The sequence below is a fragment of the Oratosquilla oratoria genome, chromosome 23 (assembly GCF_046742065.1).
Source record: "Oratosquilla oratoria isolate Oo_2021 chromosome 23, ASM4674206v1, whole genome shotgun sequence".
Lineage (NCBI taxonomy): Eukaryota > Metazoa > Arthropoda > Malacostraca > Stomatopoda > Squillidae > Oratosquilla > Oratosquilla oratoria.
In genome coordinates, this window is record NC_134799.1 from 31540065 (window position 1) to 31555064 (window position 15000).

Below are 15000 nucleotides of genomic sequence, written 5' to 3' on the forward strand. Positions count from 1 at the left end.
TGTGTGCCAATTATGAGTGTTTGTGTTTGTGCCCTCGGCGGAACGACTGGGCCGTGAACTAAGTCGTTTCGTTTTGTAGGGTCAGGATGGCGTAGTGGTACGGTCCTTGTCTTATAAAGACGCAAGCCGCTCAGGCAAGGGTTCGAATCCCAGCAGAAGAGTTTAATTACTTATGAGTGTGCTTATACCTGAGTGTGCTTACGCCCGACTGAGAATCGGGCGTGCAATGCCCCGACACCTTGTGAGCCGCATGACGACCTCAGGCGACAACTACGACCACAAGCACCATCACTATCATCACCATCATCGTTATGGTCACCCTCGTCATTATCACGTTCCTTGTGATCATTGTTGTCGTCATCACCAGTTAGCACTACCACAATCACCGTCACCAATAAAACTAGTCTGACTTTTAATTGGGCACAAGGACTGTCTCCCAAGTGAAAATAAATTTATTTTAGATCTGTGGACTTTGCAGGCACAATTAGAAAATAATGTAAGTTATTATATGAAATTCAACATCAGTGTACATAATTTCATTAAGTTGAAAGGAAACCCTGGGATCAATATGTCGAATTCAAGTTAAAAAAACAACAACAACAACAACATGGGATGGGCTTCTTTTTCCCGTAAGTGAAGGTGTGCAGATTTCGAGAGGCCAGATCACATCTATTCTCCTGTAGGTGGTGGCCCACGTGATGTAGGAGGCCTCTTTGCTCCTCCCCCCTCCCCTCTCCCCGTAAAGGCATTGATTGATCTTCGAATCGGCTGGCTCAAGGGGATTGTACACATAAGCTCTTGTATACACTCAGTAGCACACACACACACACACACACACACACACAGACACACAGACACACACACACACACACACACGATCTCTGAGCTCTCTTCCGGGAGAGAGTCCAACACGTGATCCAAAGACTATGGTGAATCACACACATTACATTATATAGCGTACTTACTTGATTGACTCAAACTAGACAAAATTTAACTTTATATATGGGTGCTTTCGTCGAATTATCGATTGCATAAATATTAAGCAGTTCGTATCCTACACGGGGTAAGGATGGGGTGGAAGGTGGGGGGGGGAGTGGAAGGAATGAGGACTCCTTAGGGGTATGAGGAGAAGGGGCATGACTAACAAGAACCGTGGGGAAGTGGGAATGCCAGCTAAGGACCAAATGGTCTCTTCTGTTCATGTGTGTTCCTAAGAAGTAGTAGTTCAATGTTTGAATTAAGGGATGATCGCTACGTAGGGACTGTAAAGCCTGTGGATCCTGTGAAATGTTAGTGTAGAGGGACGGAAATGGGGTGGGGAGTGAGTTGGGGGGGGGAGGAAGGGGAATCCGGGATTTAGGGAAGAAAGGGAGGGGTGTGAGGTGAAGAGGAAGCTAAGTGTGATGACGTGGTGAGAGATGGAGAGGGGGGGAAGTGAGGGTTGTAAGAGGAATGGAGGAAAGGGGTGGCGACAGAAGGAGAGTGGGGAAGAAGAGGAGATATTGGTGGGAGGGGGGAGTAGAAAAGAGGAGGAATTGGAGGTGGGAAGGAAGGGGAGAGGGACAGCTCTAGATGAGAATGCATGCTCCGTAAATGAAAAGTAAATATATATATATATATATATATATATATATATATATATATATATACATATATAAATACATATATATATGGGCAGGAGATTTTCTCTCAAGCATGTATGGTTAAACTTAATGGCAAGATTATTATTGCAGAGTTTTGTATCTGCCTTTTCTCTTTCTCTGAGAATCTTTTTCCCTTCCACGGGAAGTTGTCTTATAATGTTACCATATGACATTGTTTTGTCAGTTACTTTGGGCATGGCTTTACCAAAGAGAAAAACTGGCCAGTTTTTCACTTTGGTAAAGCCATGCCCAAAGTAACTGACAAAACAATGTCATATGGTGACATTATAAGACAACTTCCCGTGGAAGGGAAAAAGATTCTCAGAGAAAGAGAAAAGGCAGATAAAAAACTCTGCAATAATAATCTTGCCATTAAGTTTAACCATATATATATATATATATATATATATATATATATATATATATATATATATATATATATATATATATATATATAATGATAATGATAACTAAAGTAGAAAGTTCAGGTTAGGTGAAGACCTTTCTTCCCTCGGGAGGTCCCGGATGTGCTGCTCTGGGCGATCTCGAGTGTAAACGGGAGATGGGGAAGGACGCAACCATTCTCCCGGTGCCTGGAGCGGAGGAAGATGGTCACGAATCAGTGATTTAAGAAATGTGTGTGTGTGTGTATTTGTGTGTGTGCTCGTTGGTGTTCATGTAGTATTGTGTATATATATATATATATATATATATATATATATATATATATATATATATATATATATATATATATATGTATATATATATATATATATATGTATATGTATGTGCGTGTGAATATATGTATGCTTGTATATGTTTATGTTATGGTGGTAGTTATGCGTCTGTTTTGGTTGGGTGAAGTCAAGCTAGGAAGTGTATGAGGGAGAACATGTAGGGCTGGCGGTGGCGGCGGCGGTTGGTTGGCGGGGCTGTGAGGGAGGAGGGGTGGGGGGGTGGGGAGAGCCAGACATGGCCGCGTGCGCTGACCTTGGTCTCCTCCCGAAGTACGAATTGGCAACTCTCGCTCCGGGACGCCAACGGCCAGTTCCGTTTTCTCTCGTGGAGCAAAGGAACATTTTTATTTAATTCGTTTATATTTCTGACAACGCTCTTACAAGGATTTCATGTTAGAAAATTGTATCAGAAAAATCACTCGTCCTCGCTAGCGGCTGTAAATGTGATCGCGTAACGCTGTTATTGAGTTTGAAAAAAAATTAAGTGAATTAAGTTATTTATGTATTAGACGCAGCGGTTTGATCTGTGATGGACATCCACAGTTGGTGCGTCCCAACATCACAATTCATCTCATCGGCAGGAAGGAGACAACTGTCACTTTCTCAAGGAAACGTAGTTGCCTAATACCTCCAAAGGAAATTCACGTATAGTCCACATTTTATATGTCACTATTTTCTTTTATAATTCCACACGGGTTATAAGAAAAATCTAATGAATATTAGGGTTATTACGTCCCAGAATTTTGTTTCCCTTGGCCAAATGCGTGGCAATTTGTGGTCACATTTTCCCGCCATGGGTCTGGCTCGGCGACGACTCTGACCCCTTGCGGCACCAAGTCGAACTAAAAGTGAAGAGAGGGCGTGCAGATGGCGCCGACAACTGATTCATTTGGAAATGAAACGCGTTTCTGTTTCCTTTTATTGTGGACAATTTTAATTTGTCTTCTTATTCTCGGTCTTGATTTGTTAAGGAAATTTTATTGTCTTTATTATTTATTATTATTATTAATATAATTATTTTATTTATATATTTTTCCTTTTTAAGTCGTTTGCTGTAGAGGTTGTTAAGGTCAAGATGTAACGTTTCGGTCGCGTAACGATAACGCGGTGTGGTTGGGTTGCTTTGTTATTCAGAGCTTCCTCCAAGCCCTTCGTCGTGCCGTTGTTTCATAATACTAATCGTGGAAAGCGGCACAGGGCTTTGCCGCAGCTTTGCCTTAGGCTTCTTCAGCCAGTGACTCGTACACCCTCATATTGTCGCTCTGTCGCCAGATGATTTCATTCAAATTTCGAAATCTTCCTTCGTGATTGGGTTTGCAACTTATCACGGGTCAATTGTAGAATCCACACACACACTGATCAACTGTAAACTCTGCACCCTAACATAGATTAGGTCAGGTCAGGTTAGGTTAGGGTAGGTTATGTATCACAAGCAGTTATCAACTGTACTGTAGAATGTTAGGTCAGGTTAGGTTAGATTATGTATAACGTGCCATAATAAATTGTAGAATGTTCACCCTAGCAACACTCAGTTGTACAATCTTCACCACAAGCGTGTGTGGGGGAAATTCTACAATTGATTCCTTGTCACCTGAGGAAGTGTGTGTGTGTGTGTGAGTGATTCACCATGATCTTGGATCACGTGTTGGATTTGTGATCTACAGCTATTTCCCTCCCGGAAAAGAGCTCAGAGCTCATATACGAGTATGATTGATCTATGGGTAATGCTGTGACCTTACACGCACGTACACACAACTCCCCGCCCACGAGAGTTGAAGTAACGATTCGCAGCGATACTGAAATTATTTCAGCCCTGGGCAGGATTCGAACCAGGACCGCCGTAGTGGCGACCGGGAACTCTACCACAACGCCACGAGTCATGTGTATGAGTGTGTGCGCGTGTGTGTTTGTGTGTGTGTGTGCGCGTGCTTCTCATTTTATGTTTTGTGTACATACAATAGTGTTCTGTTCCAGCTTGTTCTCGAAAATTTGTGTTGTGGTTGGTTTCTTACATATAATTGGCACATGGGCATGTCCGTATTTGGTATGTTCTATCCATATACTCGTGTGTGTGTGTGTGTGTGTGTGTGTATAAGATAAGAGGGAGGGTGGAGGGGTGTGGAGTGTATTCAGGGATGGAATGGGTGGGAATGATTTTGTACCTTTTTCTTTTTGGCTACCTCCCTTGTAAGGGGGAAAAAGCCTTGGTATATGTATGTATTTATATATATATATATATATATATATATATATATATGTGTGTGTGTGTGTGTATGTATGTTTATCAATATGACCATATATGGTAATACAAAAGGCTGTGGACGGTTGTTTCTAGCCATGCTACCTCTTAATATGTGTTTTATTGTTCATCGCTTGGATTGGTTGAACAGTTGCTTGTCCAGTAAGATTTACGATAAATGCATAGAGTAGGAGGGCTCGTTTCCAAGGTTATGTTGGACTGACCAAGTAGGTTTGTGTTTGTGGGCGTGGCCTTTTTTTTTTCTTTTTTTTTTTTTTTTGCGTGCGCGTGTGTGGTTAGACAGAAGGTTTTTGGTACGACCTGGGGCCCAGGCGCGCGCCCACACACACACACACACACACACACACGACTCAGTGGCGCGGTTGGTAGAGTTCCAGACTGTCAGTATGATGGTACCGGCGGTACCTGGTTCGAATCCTGCCCAGGGCTGAAATTATTTCAGTATCGCTGCGTTTCGAGTCGTTACTCCAACTCGTGGGCGGGGAGTTGGGTGTGTGTGTGTGCGTGTAAGGTCATAGCACCCATAGATCGGTCATACGAGCTCTGAGCTCTCTTCCGGGAGGGAAATAGCTGTCGATCACGAGTCCAACACGTGATCCAAAGACCAAGGTGAATCACAGGTGAATCACAGTATACACACAGCATTACCCATAGATCGGTCATATATGAACTCTGAGCTCTCTTCCGAGAAGGAAATAGCTTTCGATCATGAGTCCAACACGTGATCCAAGAACATGGTGAATACCATGGTGAATGCGCGCACACACACACACACACACACACACACACACACACACACACACACACACACACACACACACACACACACACGGAGAGAGAGAGAACAAGAAGCTTTTTTAAAGATATCTGTACATTTATCCTGTTTTACATCATAGGAATTATTCCCGTGTGTATTGAAGATGACTGGTGTTGCTACAATTATTCTTGGGTTAGTAATGCCCTGGAAGTCTCCTATTACATGGCGGTATTTTTGGATACGTATCATACTCGCTACTGTTGAGGAAGAGTTGTATTAAAATAACTTACATAATATCATCATTAAACTGGGTATTTTGGATACGTTGTATTGAAAATAATATCCTCGGAGTATTTAAGGGATATTTGAGGGAAGAAACTACTCACAAATATACACGAGAACGGTGGTGTGTACGTGCGTAGGAGTTCTTTTCAAAACAAATATCCTCACAGTACTTGAGGGTTATTATGTGATAGAAAAAGACAGTCCACGTGTCTACTTGAGAACGAAAGGTGTGCGCATGCGTGAACTTGCGTACGTGCGTACGTGCTGCGTCACGTTCGCGTGTGTGACGTGGGTGGAGTACGTGATTTTGGGTCTGAACGGGCGAGAAGGGGATATAAAGGAGGGTAGTTGGGGTTAGGAAGGGTTTATTTCTGGCGCATTTATATAGTCTTATATGTATGATTTGCAAAATACAGATCTTGTACATTATGTCCTAAGTTATATTCTCTATTTTTCATTGTTTATTGAAAGCGGTTGCTGGGATAGAGAGAAGATGAAGGGGGGGGAGAGAGAGTTATTTCTTGTGTAGTTATATGGTCTTATATGTAAGATTTGCAAAATACAGATATTGTACATTATGTCCTTAGTTATATTCTCTTTTTTTCATTGTTTATTGAAAGCGGTTGCTGGGATAGAGAGCAGATGAGGGGGGGGGAGAGAGTTATTTCTGCTGTAGTTATATAGTCTTATATGTAAGATTTTGCAAAATACAGATCTTGTACATTATGTCCTAAATTATATTCTCTATTTTTCATTATTTATTGAAAGCGGTTGCTGGGATAGAGAGAAGATGAGGGGGGAGAGAGTTATTTCTAGTGTAGTTATATAGTCTTATATGTATGATTTGCAAAATACAGATCTTGTACATTATGTCCTAAATTATATTCTCTATTTTTCATTGTTTATTGAAAGCGGTTGCTGGGATAGAAGATGAGGGGGGAAGAGTTACTTCTGGCGTAGTTATATAGTCTTAGATGTATGATTTGCAAAATACAGATCTTGTACATTATGTCTTAAATCATATTCTCTATGTTTCATTGTTTATTGAAAGCGGTTGCTGGGATAGAGGGAAGATGAGGGGAGAGAGTTATTTCTGATGTATTTGTATAGTCTTGTATGACTTTCATTGTTCAGTTCTTGCACGTTATGTCCTAAATCATATAGTCTCTCTTTTTCATTGTTTATTGAAGGTTGTTGCTGGTGAAGTAGTGAGGTGTCTGGCTCAGGGGATGCTCCTTTTCCATATCAAACCACCTTGCTTTGCGAGTAACAGCTGAGTGGATAAAAAAAAAAGATGTTTGGGGGAAGTTTGATATTGATATATACTTGCTTATTATTTACGTGTCTCCTGTGTTGATCTTGATAATTTCCGTGATTCTCAAAACATCTATTTAATTTCTATTTAACATTACGTGATTGTAATGATTCTCTTTAGTCCCATATTGACGAGATGCACCTCAAAGCTGAACAAAATCGTCTGGATTTGAGGAAGTGAAGTTAGATTTTCCATTCTCTCTCCCTTTCTCTCTCTCTCTCTCTCGCTCTCGCTCTCTCTCTCCCTCCCATTCCCTCTGTTCATATAACCCCAAGAGGAAAGGAAAGATAAGGTGCGAGGAGGAGGAGGTGAAGGATAGAGGGGGTGGAGTTGTGTAATTAGCCTGGACAGTGTTTGTAATACGAGTAGGATTGATAGTCCGTATCGGTTGAATGAGTGGAGATTGAAGACGTGGTTGGACGCGGGTGCCCATCTGGTGCCCCCATTGTCCGGGCTAGGTAGTCTACCCCTTCAGAGACCTGAAGATCCTTTCCCTCAGTTGAATAAAATATCCTGGCGGGAGGTAAAAGAGACACGCTGGGATGATTAAAATCGTCTGGCGACATTTGCAATAGAAAATATCAGTCATGGCTCTCAGAGGGCTCAACCTCGAACCGTGTGGGGTTACGTCAGTAGCTGAATTAAATCGCCTGGCGACAGAGAATTTTTTATGGACTGAGAAGAGCATTTTTGTAAGAATTGGGCTCTGTCGTTGTTACAGCATTCTGCCTAACGAAGCCTTGCCCCACGAAATAGTGTAGGTAGTTAGCGGTAACGGGTTAGATTGAACTGGGTTGAAATGGATACCGAACTTAGGATACTGCCTTTATTATTATTTATTATTTTTTTAAGAAACGTCATTTGCCCTTCATATGTCCAAAGATCGGACCTTCTTGTTGGAAAACATTAGTCTTTGGCCTTTTGGTCGGATAACTGCCGGACGATGTTCTGAAGTGTAAGGCCGGCCACACACGTGCAATTTAAAATGACAGTTACAACTGTTCAGTTGTAACTGTCAGTTGAAACTGCATGTGTGTGGGTATCTCAGTATCACTAAGATACCCACACACGTACAGTTTCAACTGACAGTTACAACTGAACAGTTGTAACTGTCAGTTTAAACTGCACGTGTGTGGCCGGCCTAGACCTTAATGTGTCTGTTGTAATATTAAATTACGTAATCGCATTTGTGTGTGTGTGCGTGCGTGCGTGTGTGTGTGTGTGTGTGTGTGTGTGTGTGTGTGTGTGTGTGATTCACCATAGTCGTGGATCTCGTGTTGGACACGTAATCGACAGCTATTACCCTCTCGGATAAGAGCTCCGAGCTCATATACAGTATGACCAATCTATGGGTACTGATGTGACCTTACACACACATATACCCCCAACTACCCGCCCACAAGAGTTAGAGTATCAGCTTGCAGCGCAGTGGTACTGAAATTATTTCAACCCTAGGTGGGAATCGAACTCGGACCGCTATAGTAGTGATTGTGAACGCTACCACTGCGCCGTCGAGCGTGTGTGTGTGTGTGTGTGTTTACGTAGTTGTATTATACAGGAAAAGAGCAACGCTCGTGGGGTACCGTCTCCTACTCTCCAATTATCATCTTTGTACCAAAAGGCTTCTTCTTCCTTATGAGGGAAATCGCCACCCAAGGTATGCGTCCACCCTCCAGCCAGACATCATAGCAAGCTTAAAGTTCAAGTACGGCTCCGACTTTGGCTCTCACCTTTTTCTACAGTTTGTTTGAGTTTGCTTATATAAGAAGAGTGCGCTGGTGGCGTGATCGGTAGCGTACAGATCTCGTATTTCCTAGTTGCGGGTTCAAGTCCCCAGCAGGGACTGTTACCTGCCCCTAACAGACCAAACGTATAGGGCAGAGGTGACGGCTTCGGCCGCAGCTACTGGGGTAGAATGCTTACTTAATATATAAGTAGTTTTCTGTCCTTATGTGTGACTCACTGTTTCTTCTTTTCTTCCACAGGTAAGAGGACGAGGGCAGCAGGAGGAGGAGAAGCCGAAGACGAGGGAGTGTCGGCTGTCTGGACAGAGGTCTTCATCCGAGGATTAGGCCGGTACCAGAAGCTGTGGGTGAGTCACTGGCATGCGTGTACACACGCACACACACACACACACACACACACACACACACACACACACACACACACACACACACACACACACACACACACACACACACACACACTGGCACACACACACACACACACACACACACACACACACACACACACACACACACACACACACACACACACACACACACACAAACACACACTATATTTGCCAAAGTATTTACTGTGTTCTTGATACACGAGATAGCTGACCTATCTAAACAACTTGAAATTGTTTCCAACCTTTAAGTACCTTTTGGCAGTCCAACCTGACAGGTGAAAGTAATTATGGGGTAAATGAGTCTGGTTTGTTTCTGCAGATATTTTCCAAATAACGGAGATGCCACGAAGGGGATTTTTCGAAGAAAATATTTCGGTTAAAGTTTATTTTCTAGACCGTTGGAGAAAAAATGTTTACACAGATATAGTGGACGGGAGTGGTTACAGGATTGGTGGGTGATGAAGGCATGTGTTTCTTGGGGAAATTCTTTTCCGTCAGGCTTATTGGCTTTTAAAGAACCACTTCCTGGTTCTCGGGTATCTTTCCCTCCCTCCCTCGAATACCAAATAGAACTTCGAACTCCGTCGAGGTTGGCGAGGTTCCTCGTCCGTAGAGGAACTTAGGGCCTAGTTCGGGTATACCCATTTCGAAGAAGCTGTTTATATACTTTTTTTAAATTTCTATTTAGTTACTTATTTTCAGATATTTCTTTATGTCCTTGTTTATTTATTTATGCATTTATTCGTTTGCCTGTATATTATACAGTAGATAATGTTATAAAATAACTATTTAGGAGGAAATAGATAGTTTAGTTTATCTAATATTTTGTCGTACGAATGTGTGAAGTGGTATCCACATACTCTTCATACACTCTCTCTGTCTCTCTCTCTCTCTCTCTCTCTCTCTCTCTCTCTCTCTCTCTCTCTCTCTCTCTCTCTCTCTATCACACACACACACACACACACACACACACACACACACACACACACACAACCTCAGTGGTTGTGTGTGTGGGCTTGTGTGAATATATGTGTGCGTGTGTGTGCATATCGGCGTGGGCATGGACCACAGAGGAATGTCCGTGAGTCGTTGTAGAGTTTTCCAAGAAGGTGAAATAATGGAATATATTTGCCTAAAGCCATCTTTTCCTCCCTCGTGTGTGGGGCGGCGGCTGGCCCCGTCATGAAGGAGGCATGCGGGGAAACCAAACCAGTGCATGAGACAGTCGGGTTGCAGGAGGAGGAGATGGTGGTAGCGGAGGAAAAGGTTGTGGGGGAGGAGGAAGAAGAAGAGGAGGAGGAGGAAGAGGTGGTAGTGACGGATCTTTGAGGTGATGAAAGATGTGACATGTTTTCACTTGTGTCTTGCTTTTGTTGCATTGCCCGCAGTGACCGTGGAATGTGACTTACGGAAGAAACCGAGCGCCCTGTATGACCCCCGCCCGAGGTCCTCCACCCCGGTTATGTTGTGATCGTTTCTGTGTGTTCTCCCAGAGTTAAAGCATTCGGTTAACATTTGTGCTTGATGGGGTGGCCTGGCAGGGTGCACGTATGTATTCTGTTGTGTTTCCTATCCTGTTCTTCTTGGGAATAATCTTGGTTGTCTCTTGTTAAGGGCTGAAGTTTACCATCGCTTATGTCCTTATTTTTGGGTACAGCATCAGTGGAAATGGTTATTTTTAGAAAAATTCATAGGTGAGTTCGATGAGTGTAATTTGGAATGCGCCAGAGGGGAAATGAAAAGGCAACAGGAAATAGCTGAGTGATGAACGAAAAGTAAACGAAGCGCTTGTACAAGCTCACGAAAGAATTGGGTTGACGTGTGGTAAGTGGGAAACTGTACTAGTGAGGGTACCGGCAAATAGTGTTGATGGTGTGGCTTGGCGCATATGTGTTTCTGTCTGGAGGTGCTATTGTGCTATCCAAACCTGCCCTTACTTAGAGTACCCGGTGCTCGGTGCCCGTAACAGCCCTGCCCTTCCCAGTCCCGCCCTTACTAACCTAAAAAAAAATAAATAAAATAATAATAATAATAATAATACATCCTCCCTTTCAATCCCATCATTTTGCCCTTTCTCCCTCTCTTTTCCCGCTCCACTTCCCCCTCCTCTCCACTCACTTTCACCCTCCCCCTTCCCGTTTCCCCTTCCCTTTCTTCCCGTTTCTCCTAGCTCCACCCTTTCCCCCTCGTCTCCCCTCCCCATTTTGACCTACCCTTCCCCCTTTCCCCGCCCCCTTCCCATTTCCCCTCTTTCCTTTCCCTTTTCCCCAGCCCTTCCCTCTTCCCCGTCCCCTTTCGCCTTTTCCCCTCATTCCTCCCTTTTCCCCCTTCCCCCTCCCATATTCCCTTCCCTTTCCCTGATGAACTCCCCCAAAGACCTTCCTTCGCCTTCCCTAAGCTCCAGCACGGTCGAGGCACCCAACCTTGGGTCTCTGGGCTCCCACCCCCCACTCTGATCCCTGATGGTGGTGGTCGCGGATTATGTTTCTCCTCTTCTTTCCTCCACCACCATCATAACACGCCCTCTTTCCATGCACCCATCCTTTCTTTGGTTCCTTCCGTCCTTCCTTCCATTCTTCCTTCCTTCGTCCATCCTTCCTTCCATCTGTCTGTCCGCCCATCCTTCCGTTGCCTCCTTTAATCATCAACCTCCATCTCTGTGTCTATCTTCCTTGCCCCCCTCGGTCTTCTTCCTCCTCCCCTCTTCTCCCTTCTTCGCCCTCCTCCTTACTCCTCAGTTCTTTTGCGTCATAGGCCTAGGATCGTGTCGGGTTTCAGGCCCCTTTGTGTGTCCCCAATATTTCCTGACCACACTTAGGTCACATTTAGGCGTGTATAGATATTACCCGCACGCCCGTCCGCCCCCTCTCTCTCTCTCTCTCTCTCTCTCTCTCTCTCTCTCTCTCTCTCTCTCTCTCTCTCTCTCTCACACACACACACACACACACACACACACACACACACACACACACACACACACACACACACACACACCATAGATATATGGAACAAATTGGATAAAGAAATAGTGTGCGCAAACACAATACAAGAATTTAAGTACAAACTTGATCTTGCGAGATACAAAAACGGGTCACTACGAGCATAGCTTCCCTTCCCGTATAATACAACTACGACTCGGTGGCGCGGTTGGTAGACTGTCACTACGGCGGTCCGGGTTCGAATCCTGCCCAGGGCTGAAAGAATTTCAGTATCGCTGCGCTTCGAGTCGTTACTCCAACTCGTGGGCGGGGAGTTGGGTGTGTGTGTGCGTGTAAGGTCACAGCATTACCCATAGATCGGTCATACGAGCTCTGAGCTCTCTTCCGGGAGAGAAATAGCTGTCGTTCACGGGTCCAGCACGTGATCCAAAGACCAAGGTTAATACACACACACACTTCCGGGAGGGAAATAGCTGTCGATCATGAGTCCAACACGTGATCCAAGACAATGGTGAAACACACACAGAATGCACACGCGTACACAACCGTACACACATGCATGTAGACACGTACAATACGTACACACCACACAGTCCGGCAAGAGACAGGATTAGTCAAAGACGTACTTTGTTGACTTCTTTATTTCTATGTATTCATTTATCTGTTCATTTACTTATTCATTTGTTTATTTATTTCTGTGACCCAGCTTGACGCATCTGTAGGGAAATCTAATTATTGTTATCCTTTTGGGTCACGTAGACCGTTTCTTCTTCCACTCCCTGGGGACGATCACCGTCGGTGCTCAGGGCAAGGGTGTGGGGGAGCGTCGGGTGATTGAGAAGTCTTTAACTTGTACGCTAGGTGCTGCGCGGGAAGAAAGAATAGGGAAAAAATGGATATGCAGAATTCTTTCTAGCTGGTATACATGTATACGTGCTTACGTACGTACATAAATAAACACATGCATACATAACTACATGCATGCGCGCATATATACATACATACATGCATGCAGCACATGTATACAAACATACATATATAAATATCAAAGAGACTTCCCTCCCCCATTATAAGGGGTGTGTGGCCGATTTGTCCACCCCTTTGTCCCACCCCCAACCCACCCTCATCCGCCAGCAAGTCATCACACCTTCCTAGTACTTTGTATTGGTAATTATTAATTGCATAGCGAGAGAAATAACGTCAGTATGTCAGGTATGTCAGTGACACAATTCGAGTTTCGTGTTTATCGGTAATTGCTACACCGTTGTAATCGCATAGGTAAGGTCAAGAGGATTTTTTTTTTTTTTTTTTTTTTTTTTTATAATCCAAGGCCGGAGATATCGAGTTATGTTGTCATGTCTTTATTTTTGTTTCCTTGATAGTGCATGTGTACATGCCCAACCTTATATATTCCCTGACCCACACACGCACACACATGCAAATACACATACACTTGTAATTGCTGTTTACATACACACAGACACAAACACTTATGGTTGAGTGCATTGCCGTCCTTCTTTCGTTGGTTTTAGGTGTCTGTGACACTTGCAGGTGTCGTAGAATTGCCACAGGTGTCGTGTAAAAGTGACACACGCTCCCCGGATGTAGTGTCGCCCCCCGCCCCCTCCCTCCCCCAGTAATGACGAAATAGGCCCTCGTTTGTCACGTCACTAGGTGACTTTCGCACGTCACTCTCTTGTCGCTTACCTGACATAGACAGTGACATTGCCATGTGAATTGGGGGAGGTATTAGAGGGGGAGGGGAGGGGAGGGGGGCGTGGGGGGGAAGAGTCATTGGGTCAGCTGGCATGTAGTGGAGGCACCATTTAGTGGTTGCCGTAGTTTCTCCCCTCTCTCTCTCTCTCTCTCTCTCTCTCTCTCTCTCTCTCTCTCTCTCTCTCTCTCTCTCTCTCCCTCTCTCCCTTCTTTCTCTATCTATCTCTCCCCCTCTTCCCTCCTTCTCTCTCTCTCTCTCTCTCTCTTTCTCCCTTCTTTCTCTATCTATCTCCCCCTTTCCCCCTTCTCTCTCTCTTTTCCCTCTTCTCTCTATCTATCTGTCTCTCTTTCTCTCTATCTTTCTCTCCCCCTCTTCCCCCCTTCTCTCTCTCTAACTATCTCTCCCCCCTTCTCTCTCTCTCTTTCTCTCTTTCTTTCTCTGTGTCTCTCTGTCTCTCTCTCTCCATTTCTCTCTCATTTATTTATGTTCCTTTTTTGTAGATATTATGTATATTAAGTAAGCGTTTGCAAAATTGCTCCTAGATTATTTGACTAATTTGTAAAATAATTCAAAAACGGTTTAAGGCAAAAATATATTTCATCATTTAACCTAAATTGGGTTCTTTTGTTTTTGGAATTTGTTTAATGTCCAGAAATCTATATTGTTTAAGGCCCATAACTTCTCACCCCTAAGTACTTAGGGTGAAACAGATTAGTTTTAAGGTGATGGTTAATTAGGGTGATAATATTAAATTAGGGTGAGAGTATAGATGTTATTGTGTAAGCTCCAACAGTCTCTCATCCTACCCGAAGTTGAATAAAATTGATCTAGTCAAGTGAATGGGTTTGAGGCGTAGTGAGTACGTGGCCCTCGACACGACGAAGAGGCCAAGGTTGGAAGGTTGGGGGGGTGGGGGGATAGGGGGGAGGGGGGGAGGTTAATCTGTATGACGTAAGGTGGAAGGAGGACGGCGCGTGGTGGCAATTGACTCCTTCCCTCGTAATTGCCTTCGTGGTTCTCGTGAGGATCGTGAAGACGGAAGAGGAGGAGGAGAAGAGGGGGTGAAAGAGGAGGAGGGGAGGAAGAGGAAGAAGAGGAGGAGAATGTGGGGATAAAGGAAGAAATTGAGGAAGAGGAGAGGGGGTGAAGGAAGAGGAGGTGGTGAAGGAAGAGGAGGGGAGGAGAAAGAAGAAGAAGAAGAAAACAAGTAGGA

The 15000-nt window shown here is 44.1% G+C and overlaps 1 protein-coding gene across 1 annotated transcript in view; it reads left to right on the forward strand.

The window, feature by feature from the left end:
- Positions 1-15000, forward strand: part of LOC143037757 (uncharacterized) — a 766745-nt gene that overhangs the window by 37947 nt on the left and 713798 nt on the right. The window contains exon 3 of the mRNA XM_076206310.1: positions 8983-9089. Coding sequence (XP_076062425.1) covers positions 8983-9089 — 107 coding nt within the window. The remainder of the gene's footprint in view (positions 1-8982; positions 9090-15000) is intronic.